Source organism: Marmota monax, unplaced genomic scaffold (genome assembly GCF_021218885.2).
Source record: "Marmota monax isolate L192 unplaced genomic scaffold, Marmota_monax_Labrador192_F-V1.1 WCK01_AAM20220418_F8-fsc00029, whole genome shotgun sequence".
In the NCBI taxonomy this organism is placed as follows: domain Eukaryota; kingdom Metazoa; phylum Chordata; class Mammalia; order Rodentia; family Sciuridae; genus Marmota; species Marmota monax.
The window spans coordinates 8503039-8517281 of NW_026693024.1; the positions used below are offsets into that span (position 1 = coordinate 8503039).

Sequence of the window (14243 nt, forward strand, 5' to 3'; positions counted from 1 at the left end):
AAAAGGTCTGAGGATGGCTCAGTGGTACACCATCTCTGGGTCCAATTCCTAGTACCAAAAAAAATAAAATAAAAAAAATAAAAGTGAACTACCATTTTTGTTTGTCTTTGCAAGTGACATCATTATCTGGATGCAGGATGACAGATAATATATTTAAAGGATTTAGGAGGAGGATTCAGATTGAAAGACAACCCCACTTATAATTTAACCAGTGAATATTAATTCTTCAAAAACCTTCTCTGTATCAGATTTGACATGTAATACTTGGCTGTTTGAGGATGCTTTAAAGGCACCCCTGTTGTGGAGGGTGTTGAGAATAACCTGGAGCAGATAGGGTGGCAAACTTTGCTTCCTTGAACCCTTGAGAGTTGCCCTCTACCTGGTGATTGACTTTCAGAATCCTTATCCCTTCTGTTGGTGTCCTTCAGTTTTGAGTCATCAGTGGTTTCATGAGGTGTATATGGTGCATCATTCCTCTAGTGGTTTTTGAAGGAATGTTTGTTTGGGGTGTCTTCAGTACTATTAGTGCTATTGATTTGGGAACAGGTATGTTTAAGCCTTATAGGTAAATTTTTAAAAATCAAATCTGAAAAACAATTGTGGATCCAGATTCTATTTATCATTTCCAGGTGATTTAAGGACGAATTGGCCTCATTTCCACCAGAACTTTTTGCATATGAGAAGTGTTTCTCCTTCTTTTTCTATCAGTGAATGGTGTCTTTCTTTATCACCTGTTGTCTATCTTCCTTATCTCTATCTCCATTTTATTTTCTCTTTCCCTGACTCCACTTTTCCCTGTATCTTCCCCTGTCTCATTTGGTCTACTTTATTCTCTTCTCTTCCTTTTGTAATTTCCTCTCCTTTCCATACCTCTGTCTCTATTTGCTTTTCTCTCCCAAATACCATTGCTCCCCATTCCACCCACCATTTCTCTTCATCAGGAACTTGTTCATGACATTGTTAATGACATAGCCAGTGGCTGGTCTCTGGGGGACTCGGCAGTGCATGGCGGGGAGGGGCTTACGTGGCCAGGGTGGTCTTGGAGGTGGCTTGATAGGGCATCCAAGGGCCATGCGTGGGGATGGAGGCAGCAAGCTCTGGCCCTCTCTCGCCATGCATTAGGCGGGAGTCTGAGTCCTGGACGCTGGAGGAAGCGCGGGGATGAGTTTTTGATGGAGGTGGTCGCTCTGGCGCTGCATTGGGCTGGGGACTGCAGAGATGGCTGCTGACCAATTGCCATCCAGGGTCAGGGCGGCCACAGGGTCAGTGGTGGTCCCGGAGGGGAGGCGGCTGCAGGCGGGGCGGGGTCTCCCGGGAGGATGGAACCTTGAGATGGGCACCCACGAGAGGTAGACGTCAGGAGCCGGCACTATGGGAACCGGAACACTGTGGTCCTTGGTGATCAGTGAGCCCTTGGAGCAGGACGACGACGCTGCGGCAGCTGCGGACCAGAGCCATACTCGTGATACTCAGGATACTCACGGGTTAACTTGACTTTTCCTTCTTGGTTTTCGGGTCTTCACAATCGTCTTTCCCACTGGGATCTTTTTGTAAGTGTCGTGACATTTCCTGAAATTTCATTCTGATGAGTACCTAGATAAAGAAACTAACAAGTGCTGTTCCCTTTGTACTTTTTCTTTACCCACTTCACCTCATCTAGGCCTTGGTTGATGACTACTTTGGGGAGGGGAGGGGGGCCTAAAGGTGCAGGGACACCCTCCTTGCCTTTCTTTCTGAGGGCCCCCTCTGTTGCATCTCTATCCTACCTCTTCTCTGTCCTCCCTTTGTTACTGTCCCTTCTGTTTCCATTCACCATTTTTCAACCATGACCTTAGCACACAAAGTTAGGGTATAAATTGGAATTGATAAGCTGGGAGATCCCAACTGCTACAAGGAGAGTGTGTCCCTGTGAGTATGTGGCCAGGATGCCCCAAGACCCTGTTGGTGATAAAAATCTGGTGTTCCAAAGGTCGCCCCCCTTCTGTGGAAACCAAGTGGACCAGGACTGTCCTTTTCTGGTTTATTTCACTTTTTCACTACTGTCCCTGCCTTAGAGACCAAGGATAGGGTTCCACACTGACTCATTTGGATCTTTGACATCCACTGAGTTCTTTGGATCTTTTGGGGGAAGGGAGGAGTGTTGGGTGTTTTGTGAATATTCCAAGACCATTTCTAAACAGCAGGCAGCTTTTTGTTCTATATCAGTTTTGTTCTTTTCCTCTTTGGGTTCACTTCACCTCCTTTTTGAGTTTGGGTGTAGGGGTCTCCCTCTTCATGAAAAAGAATTCAAAATTAGATGTGAAGGTGAGTATTTAGGATGAGTAAATAAATCACAGCACATTATACATGTATACATGTGTGTCTTTGAAATTTAGATCCTCCCCCCCACCAGTGTGTTCTTTAAGCAGTTTGCCAGAAATGCCTACTTAGAAATGCTACCTTATTGTAAGAACTGTGCAAGTGGGGAACAGTGACACTTAAGCCTCATTAGGTTGACAATACCTATAGCTCTGGTCTCATGATTTTGATAAAACCTTTCAGACTGAATTGGAAGAAAGCCCAATGGGCCCAGGTAGAAAAGTTTCACCCCCCAAGTTGGCAGGATATTGAAGTTTGGCTGAGTTGAAGAATCACTGTTCAGTGAATGTAGGGTAACACCAGCCCACTCCACCCTCCCGAAAATAGAACAACCAAGTACAATATCATGTAGTATATGTTTTTGTCATTTTACCCTTCTTACATACTAACATTTCTGTTGTTAGGACCCTGCTCCCTTGGAACATTTCAGCAATCATTAATGGCAAAAGCAGCTACCACCCATAAGTTCAGAAAATGGAGATTTCCTGAAAGATGTAGATACTGTGAACGCATTGTCATATTTCGAGGTTTTAAATTCGAAGAGGTAAGATCTTTTTGGAATCACAATTTTTTTCTTTTGCTATATACTTTTTTGTTATGATTTTACTTATTTGGAGATGTGTGTGTTCACACACAGACACACATATAAATATATATAAATTGGTTGTCTGTACACCTGGGAACTAAATTCAGGGTCTTGCACATGCCATATTTTTAGAGAGACAGAAAGAAGAGAGAGAGAGAGAGAGAGAGAGAGAGAGAGAGAGAGAGAGAGAGAGAGAGAGAATTTTTTTAATATTTATTTTTCAGTTTTCGGTGGACACAATATCTTTTTTTTAAATTTTATTTTTATGTAGTGATGAGGATCGAACCCAGCGCCCTGCGCACACCAGGCGAGCACATTACCGCTTGAGCCACATCCCCAGCCCATCTACCCTTTCTTAAAATTGTGTTTTGAAATGGGTTCTTGCTAGATTGGCCTGGCCTTCAACTTGTGAAATTCCTGTTTCAACTCTCAAGTAGCTGGAATCATGGGCATATGCCATCACACCTGGCTTGACAATACATTTTTAATAAAGTCCCACAGTTTATTTCTATAGTTTTCTACTTTGTTTTGCTGTTAAATGTAATTCACAAACCACAAGTAGTACTTTTTTACTTATTTTTGTCGTTATTAGTCTGCCTGTAATTTTCTTAGTTGTGAATAATTTTAAGGTGAGTCAATCAGTTTTCAAATATCATTTTCTTATAGTGTCTTCTTGTCTGCCATAAAAAATGCATGGCAAACTTAACCATCATTTGCGGACATCGGAAACTTCCGGGGAAAATGCACTTATTTGGAGAAGAGTTGTCCTGTGTTGCCAAAAAGGAGCCAGATGGCATTCCTTTCATAATCAAAATGTGTACTTTAGAAATTGAAAAGACTGCCTTGTGTTTACAAGTATGTTGTTTACTCTTAAAACTCTAAAAACATAAATGCCTTTGTGATTTGTTTTAATGAAAAAGAGACTTTAAGAAAATCAGCACTCTCCATTTGTAATAACTAAATTTATTCACATTTATTTGGAAAAGGTTAATTTATTTAACTTCAACTTGTATTTTTTAAATACTAATAAAAATTGAAGTAGATACATCAACTCTGTCTACATGTCTGCATTTTTACCTTTGTACTAAAGTAAAATATTGCATTCTGTTTTTCTTTTCTCTTCAAGGGAATTTATCGAGTCAGTGGCAACAAGGCAAAAATGGCAATACTGTGTCAAGCTCTGGAAAACGGAAGGCATTTAGTAGATCTGTCCGAATTTTCTTCACACGACATCTGTGAAGTGTTAAAATTTTATCTTCAACAGGTTAAAGTTTTATTCTAAACCTACCATCAAATGCAAAGAGCAAAAATATTTTATATTTCATATTTTTCATTGGTATACACTATGTCATCACCCCCCTCATTATTCTAAGATTTTATAATGATGTATTTTGATGTGGATATATTTCCATCCAGTATTCTGGCCACTCCATGAGCTCCGTCAGTTGTGAGGGCTTTAGTTCTTGGAACTTTTCTTGATTTTTATTGCCATTCTCCCACCCACCATCTGTCTTTGTAATTTGCACTTGAAGCTCTTGTTTGGAGATGTGTGTGTGTGTGTGTGTGCACATACACAAACACACATATAAATATTTATAAATTTGTTTTTTGTACTCGTGGGGATCAAAAATTCAGGGTCTTGCACTTGCTTGGCAAGCATACTTGTTCTCCAGTTCCCTTACCTTTTCTTTATTGTGCTTTTTTCTTCAAAAAGTTTCTAAGACAGTTCCTTGTCTTTCTCTTCTTGAATAAGTAAATTACTCCATTTGTGAGATCATGTTTTAATATTCAAGAAGTCTGATTTTCTATTCTTTTGATAACATTTTTTAAATGATTATATGATGCTCTTTTATTGTGGATATTCATAGATTTTTCTCATTAAGGGTTCTTTTCTCTATTTGGCCTCTAACCTCTGTAGAAATACAATGTGACCCTCATATATAACATTAAATTTTCTATAGCAACATAAAAATTAAAAATAAAGTGGAGTGAATTTTAATATATCATTGAACATTTTGAATATCTAGTTTTTCAAATTATGAGGTATTTTGTTTATTTATTTATTTATTTGTGTTGCAGCTCTTCTTCTTTGAAATCTGGTATCTATTTTTCATTTAGTGCACATCTCAGTTTAGATCAGCTGCATTTCCAGTGCTCTCTCACCATATCTGACTAGTTGACAGCATAGTGACAGCATCATTTTACACCTTCAATTTGTTCTTTTTCTACCCATTTTGATTTTTGTCTGTCATGGTGCCTAGATATATTAGAGTTTGGACTTGAAATCACTTTGGAAGCACTTGAACACATCAAGGCTTTTTAAAAACTTTGAACTTTACTATAAAGTGGTCTAGATGGACTGTTTGGTATATGCCTAACTACATGTCTCTAGTTCCCTGTTCTGGCACTGGTGCGATCTTCTTGGGAAGGCATTTTTTTTAATTGTAGATGGACACAATACTTGTAATTTATTTATTTATTTTTATGTGGTGCTGAGGATCAAACCTAGTGCCTCACACATGCCAGATGAGTGCACTACCGTGAGCCACAACCCTAGTCCCCTAGGAAAGGTTTTTTCTCCTTGCCTAGAGATACAGTACCAATACTGTGGGAGCCAGGGTTACTAAGACTGTAGGATCTGTGCTTTCAGTGTGTATATAGCCAACATATCCCCATTGGAAGACAGTTACCTCTCTGTTCCTTATGTTTGGCAATGCCTCGATTCAGAGAGCCTCTGTATCCCATTGCCCAGAGAAAAAATTTCCAGAGCTTTAGGAAGGAGATTGCCCTAGTACATGGAGTGGAGACAGGATTCTATAGAGAGCTAAGCTTTCTCAGCTGGCCCACCTGCAACCTAACCCAAGATCAGAGGACCTGGTAATGATTGTCCATGTCCCTTTAGGATTCTGAAAAACATGTTGAGTGACAAAGGGTCAGTTCTCTTGGAAATGCTGCATCAGGACTTATTCATCTGCTCTTCTACTTGTGAATTGTTGCTTTTTGTTTTCTCTATTTTCCTAGTCCTTATGAGCCTACTGTATTTTAGTGGAATTGCAGGAGGGAAAGAAATTAAGTATACATTGCTTGATCTACAAAGTTAGCCCAGGAAAGCATTGATAACCCTTTAATCACATTCTACAGACCCCTCAACTGAGAAATGGAGGTGGATACCTTTGAATGACTGGAAGTCTCATAATGTGTCATCCTTAATCTTGTTTAGTCAGTTAGGGAGAGGAGATGAATTGGGTCCAATACAATAAACTTGCATTCTGTTGAGGAATTTTGTATGTCTAAGACTTTCATTTGGGAAAGTGTGCTCAATTCTTGCAATAGTGTTAGAGAGTAGCCTTTATCTGACTCATTGACCTAAAGCTCCAAGAGGTGAAGTGACTTGCTTCAGATCCCAGAGTGGTGAAGATAGAAACTGATCACAGGGCAACACCTTAACTTCCCACAGATATTATAGGACATCAGGTAGCTAACAGTTCACTGAATTTTCTATTGTAGATCAGTAGAAACATTGAAATTCATTATGGCACTGGATATTTGTTGGAAGAACTTCTTTTTTTTTGATCTATTCATGGCAAATCAGCCTGTTTTAAAGTTTCATGAGATGTTGACAGTATGTTTTTGTAGGTCATATTATCTTGTGCTAATCTTCATTCTTGCCCAAGTAAAATCTGTGCTCTTTAGCACTTTGATATTTTTACCCCTTACTCATAAAATCCATGGGTTTCTGATTCATTTTATAGATTTTGTTCACTATTCTATGTTTGTTCCAGTAAAACAGCTGAAGATTATGCTATTTGGGGGGCAGATGTGAATATAATGTGTTTAGGATAGAGATGAAGAGTTTTAAAATCCCATAATGAAGCTTAAAGCTTAAACTTCATTTAAAGTTTAGAATTTCACTCATTATCTATTAATTTGTTATTAACATAAATATAATTTATGGTCAAGATTTTGATTTGCTTTCTAAGTCACTTCTCTACCAAACATATATATTTTAATTTAAGGGAAGGGATGAAGCTCAGTACTAGAGTGCTTGCATAGCATGCTTGAGGTCCTAGGTTCAATCTCCAGTACTGAAAAAGATATCAATAAATACAGATTGACTTTATATTTTGTTAATCGAAAGGGACATGCTAAATTAATTGAGTAACTCTCACTTATAGTTGACTTTAACAAAGAAAACAGGCAGAAGATTTTTTCAAAATATTTATTTTTTGGTTGTAGCAGGATGCAATACTTTTATTTTATTTATTAATTTTTATGTGGTGCTGAGGATCAAACCCAGGTCCCCGCATGTGCTAGGCAAACACTCTACCTCTGAGCCACAACCTCAGCCCAAAGGTATTTTTAATATAATTTTGTTTCTTTAGCTACCAGAACCATTGGTTTTATTCCAATGGTACCAGGAATTTATGGAGCTTGCAAATATCATCCAACATATTAACCAAGAACAGGACACCAAAAGGGACAACTCTGAAGACAACACATCTCCAAATATGTGTATGGAAATCAACCAAATTCTTCTCAAAACCAAGGATCTTCTAAGACAATTGCCACCGTCCAATTTTAACACTCTACATTACCTTATCATCCATCTTAAGAGGTAAGAATTTTTATACCATCTTAGCCATTTTTAATTGAACAGGGCAATAGTATTCAGTACATTTATATTGTTGTGTTACGATTTTCAAAATGATTTTTAGGATGTTCTTATTATGTGTTGGGAGAGGGATACACTGAATATATGTTCATGCAGCAAACATGGTTCCCTCAGATGCTTCCTGTGTGCCAGGCTCTGGCTGGTGAAACTAGGATGGAAACATAGGTTTTCTGCTATTTGTGGGCTTATCCTGTTGGGGTACAGATCTGTATATAACCACAGTTCACCATCATGCTTTTTCTAGTAGCTGTGCACAGCTTGTAGGCATGCAGAGGAAGTTTTGGGGGTAGGGATAGAGCAGAAGAGGCAAATGCCCTTGAGTTCAACTTTAAGAACTGCGTGATGATTTGGTAGAGAATGTGCAGAAGAGCATACGAGGCAGAGAGAAACAGACATGGAGACACAAGAAAGCATTTTGCATTTGGAAAATCTGATTTCATTAGGCTACAATATAGCAAGCAGTAGCAGGAACTGTGCTACCCTTCCTAGAGACTTGATAAAAAATCTTACGTACCTGGCAGATGAGTTGACCATATTGTTTCTATACCCACTAAAGAACTTGGAATCAGGAATTTCACATATTCAGATTTGCCTGCTAGACCTTTCTGACAGCAATTAAGATCTCCTTTTTAAAATTTTTTTAAATTTATTTTTTGTGGCTGGAATTGTGGCTCAGCAGTAGAGCATGTGCAAGGCCCTGGGTTCGAACCGCAGCCCCACATACAAATAAATAAATAAAATAAAAATTTTAAAAAATTTATTAGTTCAAATCAGTTATAAATGACAGCAGAATGCTTTTCAATCCATTGTACACAAATGGAGCACAAATTTTCATTTCTCTGTACATGATGTAGAGTCATACCACATGTGCCGTCATACATGAACTTAGGGTAATGATGTTCGTCTCATTCCACCATCTTTCCTACCCCATACCCCTCCTCTTCCTTCCCTCTCTTGAGCCCAATCAATGTTCCTCCATCCCCAGAGACCCAATTATGTATCAACATTCATTTATCAGAGAGAATTTTAGCCTTTGATTTTGGGGGATTGGCTTACTTCATGATATTCACCAACTCCATTCATTTACCTGTAAATGCCATTATTTTATTCTCTTATAATGCTAATAGTCCATTGTGTATATATACCCCAGTTTTTTTTTTAACTATTCATATCTTGAAGGGCTTCAAATTATTCCATGAAATAGAAAAGGAGTAATCCCTTCCAAACTCATTCTGTGAAGCTAGTATCACCCTGATACCCAAACCAGCCAGAGACACATCAAGGAAAGAAAATTTGAGACCCATATCCCCGATGAACATAGATGCAAAAATTCTCAATAAAATTCTGGCAAATAACATACAATAACATATGAAAAAAAACAATGCTCCATGATCAAGTTGTGTACTCCAGGGATGCAAGGTTGGTTCGACATACAGAAATCAATAAATGTAATTCATCACATCAATAAACTTAAAGAGAAGAATCCTATGATTACATCAATTGATGCAGAGAAAGCATTTGACAAAATACAGTACCTTTTCATGTTCAAAACATTAGAAAAACTAGGGGAAGTAGGAATATACCTCAACATAGTAAAAGCTCTCTCTGCTAAACCTAGGCTAACATCATTCTAAATGAAGAAAAATTGGAAGCATTCCATCTAAAAATTGTTCAACATAATCCTTGCCACTCTAGCCAGAGCAATTAGATGAAAGAAATTCAAGGGAATACAAATAGGAAAAGAAGAACTCAAATTATCATTCTTTGCCAACGACATAATTTTACACTTGGAGGATCCAAAAAACTCCACCAGAAAACTTCTAGAATAATAAATGAATTTGGCAAAGTAGCAGCATACAAAATTAATACCCATAAATCAAATGCATTTCTATACATCAGTGATGAATCCTCTGAAAGACAAATAGCAAAACTACCCCATTCACTATATATATATATATATATATATATATATATATATATAGTGAATATATATTATATATCATATATATATTATATGATAATATATATATTATATATGATAATATATATTATATGATATATAATATATATTATATATCATTATATATATATGATATATATTATATATCACAGCTTTTTCACCCATAGATGAATCTAGTATCATCCTGATAGCTAAACCAGGCAGAGACAGATTTCCTTAGATAGTCATAGAAATAACAAGCTGAGAGTGTTTGAAGTAAAACCAGAACATTGATAGTGGCAATAGAACAGAGAGATGTTCAGGAGAGAGAATCATTTAGGCTAGAAAACTAGCTGTGGGCAGCTGGGAGTGTGGCTAGTGATAGAACACTTGCCTAGCACATGGGAGACACTGGGTTTGATAGTCAGCACTGCATAAAAATAAATAAATAAAATAAAGGTATTGTGTCCATCTCTACGTAAAAATTATTTTTTTTAAAAAAAGAAAACTAACTGGGCAGTGAGAGAGAAATTGACAGTGATGTTTCTGATTCCAGTATAAGAAACGGGGAATATATCCCACATACAAAGATGGAGCAATTTTTAGAGGTGTTTTTCTTCCTTCTGCTACTGAGTTCAGTAGTTCCTTCTACTTACATGCATTTTATCCTAAAATAGTACTCTGAAACTCAGTTTGGTGTGTGGTAAGTATCATAATGAAACAAAGGATTCTTTCCCTAGACCCACCAAACTTGACCCTTGAAAAACGTTTTGTAGTCTTCTATAGCGCGAGTTTTCTCCACCCTTCTCAAGTCATAGTAAACTACCATTAAGGACATCTATTAGGCAAATCTCATACACTTTATGTGTTCTTCTTTTCAGGGTTGTAGACCATTCTGAAGAAAACCTGATGAACTCAAAAAACTTGGAGGTGGTATTTGGACCCTGTCTGATGAGGCCCAGGCCTACAACCACTCCTGGTACCATCTCCTCCTCTCTTGTTGCATATGCCAATCAGGCCCTGTTAGTAGAGTTCCTCATTACCAATGCACAGAGGATCTTCGATGGGTCCCTAGAGCCACAAAATGCTTCATCTAGTACTGATGTTGTTACACCTTGGGTGGATAAAAGCCCTCCTTCCAAACCCGTAATATCAACAGAACATTCCACAAAGTCACAATATTTTTCTACAAAGCAAGTGAGTTTTGACCATTACAGAATTGGATTAAATATGTGATGTTTATGTTAACAAGTTAATAGTCTTTGAACTGTTTGTTTTTGAGATGTGTTTTGCTTTTAGTTTAAAACTTTTCTTGTATCAATAGGATATCCACACTGCAGATATTGAAATTGAAAATTTTGAATTGGCTACATCATTTGAGGAATCAGAATGCAAGCAAAATGCATTGGAAAAATGGGATGCATGCCTCATTGGTGAGTGGTCATGTAACATATATCTTTGCATATTTCAAACCTTGCCAAGAAGTCGTGATTAAAAACCAAGGTGAGGGATGGGCTTGTAGCTCAGTGGTAAAACGCTTGCCTTGGCATGTGTGAGGCCATGAGTTGGATCCTCAGTACCATGTAAAACAAATAAATAAAGATAAAATATTGTGTACATCTACAATACTCATCCTTTAAAAAAAAAAAACAAGGTGTATTAAGTTGAGGTAAGTTCAAACTTCAAGGTTTTATTAGTTAACTTTTCTAGCCACTGAGAAAGTTTAATGAATGTCATTTAAATGAATATCATGCTTTGTTTCTTTCTTGTAAAAAGATATCTTGAAATTCATAAATTATTTTTGTTCTCTTTCTGAGATTTGTTTTCACCTTTACTTCTTTTTCATCAATTAAAGTCAAAACAGCAAAAAGCTGGACTCCTGAAACTCAAAAAAATAGACTCCTAAAGTTTTTTGATGTCCCTTTACCTGTGGCCTAACTTTAGCACATTAAGCACACATGTCTTCCATTTTCTTGGCTCCAGTCTTTTTGTTCACTGTTTTTTGATTGCTTTATTTCAGTGAATGGTTTCTGGTAAGAGGGTTGAAAACCTTTCATTTGTTACTGCTTTAGTAGAGCTAAATCCGAATTTTTCAATATATAGCCATAAATGTTAAATTTGATATATAAAATTAATGAAATATCAATTAGTGTAGCCTGAGAAAGTCTGAAAACAAAGACAGTCCATTACCTCTCTGCAAAGAAAAGCACTGGACTCACTGATTCCATTTATATGATTTGATCTTATTAGCACTTCTGTGCTATGAACCTTGGCCTCCTTTAAGCCATAGCTAACAGTCTGAGGAAGGTAAATAATGCCAAGGGTCATGTCCCTAAATTATCGTTGATTCAGGGTTTGAACCTCATCCTCTCTCATTCATAAATGTAACCTGGTTTCACTGTCCAATGAAATTGGATTCCCAGGTAGCTATAGTAATAACAATAAATAATTTTAAAATATTTGAAATTTTCATTACATACCAGGTAATTCTGTGCCTTTTCTTTAGAAGATCATTAACACCACATGCCAACATATCTCCACATAGGAGCTTGTCTTGACAGAAGAAGGCAGGTAGGGCTAGTGCACTAGGCTTGCCCAGGGCAGAAATGGAGCTGGAGCTGAGCCAGCACCCAGGCAGCTAGAAGTGGTGCTAGAAGTTCTGCAGGACTGTAAATATGTTCTGGTGGTTGCCATCCAACCACAATGGCTCAGCTCCCTTCTATCAATGTGGAGAAGGGTCCAGGACAGCAAAGCACATGATCACTGCCTGGGAACCAGGGAAGAGAGGCCAGCAGCCTCAGGTGAAGAAGGAGGTCAGATGAGATGATGACCTGCGATCATCATCAAGTGATGCTGCTGTGCACCTGTCTGCAAACCACTGCCTAAGGATACGGGAGAAGGACCAGGTGGCAGGGATGAGGACTGTGGGCTATGAACAGGGCTGTTGGAAAGCCATCAGACCAGTGGCAAGGCACACAGTTGTCTGATGTTTCTCAGCAGGGAGACGAGGATCATGGCCAGATGGCTGCACCTTTCTAGCAACAGAAGCTTCTGGGGTACATGCAGCAAAGACAGAGTGGGAGATGCTAGGGTTCTAGGTGAGAAAATAGGGACCTTGGGACCAGATGAGAGGAGAAAGAGAAGGAGGTAAATCTGGAGTCTCCAGGACCAGTAGCACAATGGCAATTTTGACAGCTCTTCAACCTTCCTTTGTCCAGAGGATGTTACCATGTATTAGTGGATCAGCTGGGAGAGCATTCAAGTCCTCTCTGGTGTGTTGCCCTCAGTATGGACAGAATGTAGCTGGAAAGCAGATTAAGTGACAGGCAAAGTCCTTGGGATTCAGGACATGGCATTTGTTGGTGTACAGAATAGTGTTACTGTTCTGGAGTTACCATTGTCTGCCTGTTGAAATCAGGAAAGTCTTAACACAGAAAATATTCATTCATGGGTAGTATATTAAAACAAGTTACTACAGGAAGTGTTGTTTTTTTTATTTTATTTGCTTTGTGACTATTTGTTTTATTAAGATAAATTTTAAAAAGTAATGCTTTAATTAAAAATGTGCCTTTAATATTGTATGGATTTTTAATTCCTCTGCATAGATGACTGAGAAAATAATGTTGGAAAAAATATGTAAGACTCTGTTGTTTGAGAGAATGCCCATTCATAAATAACCACACTTCCTTATTAACCAAGCTTCATGAAGTTAAAAAAAAAATCTCTTCTTTTTCAGATCACAAAGAACTTGAATCATCATCACAAAAGATGGACAATATGTGTAAAACCACAAAACCACTTAGTCTGAAATCTGATGTGACAACAAATGATATACAGAGGCCTATGCCAAGCCCCAAGATCAGATGTTTCTGCTTGCCTGTAGATAGGTTCCATCTTGCAAGCTCCCCTAATGAGAAAAACAGCAGAAATGTGGGAATTGTCAATTCAGACAAGTTTTGCCAGAATCTTACCTTTGAAGGACTTAATAGAAAAGATACCCCTACTAGTTTTGGCTCCCAAATTAATGGTTTTGATCAGCAGATTCCACAAAAAACTCAGGGACAACAATGTGAACCAAAGAACTTAACTGGCACGAGTGCAGTGATTGTGCCAAGTGTACTCCAGGAAAGGGGGACAATGAGCATCAAGGTTAGTGGTGACCATTCTAGCAGTTCCACACAGCCCAACATGCCAGCCAGTTCAGCAAGAGAGGCACCAGTGAGACTGTCCTCTCATTCTCACCATCTTGCTCCTGCAAGAGCACCCAGAATACTGCAGCCCCATCTCGGGACAACATTTTACAAACCACCTACCCCGACCAGCAAAGTCAGGGGGACTGAGGAGAGACCAGCTTCACCTTCAGCAGCAGTGCCTCCTAGCACAGCTCTTACTCTCCTGAGACATGTGGAGAAATCTGTTCCAGAGGCAGACAGCACATCAGCTTATGCTTTGAAGCCAGCTGCTGAGCCTAAAGAGAACTCTGAGGAGCTCGGCCTACCTGACATGAATCCAATGTGCCAGGGACTCAGGCTAAAACAAATGGAAGAGTTACAAGACCTTGAATTTGAAATGCCACAGTTTGTGTAGTTGTCAAAATTCAGTTTTTCTTTTTCTTGTTTCATTTTTATGCATTTTGTTTATTTTATGAAAGAATATTGTAACAGAACCCCTTTTGTATAGGATTGCCA

The 14243-nt window shown here is 38.3% G+C and overlaps 1 protein-coding gene across 1 annotated transcript; it reads left to right on the forward strand.

Annotated features, from left to right (window-relative positions):
* Positions 1-1371: 1371 nt before the first annotated feature.
* LOC124098537 (rho GTPase-activating protein 29-like) lies at positions 1372-14231 on the forward strand. The gene is made up of 7 exons (XM_058582330.1): positions 1372-1484; positions 2250-2304; positions 4071-4208; positions 7327-7559; positions 10437-10752; positions 10880-10988; positions 13292-14231. The coding sequence occupies exons 1-7, from the start codon at positions 1372-1374 to the stop codon at positions 14140-14142; spliced, it is 1815 nt and encodes a 604-aa protein (XP_058438313.1). The 3' UTR covers positions 14143-14231.
* The last annotated feature ends 12 nt before the right edge of the window (positions 14232-14243 follow it).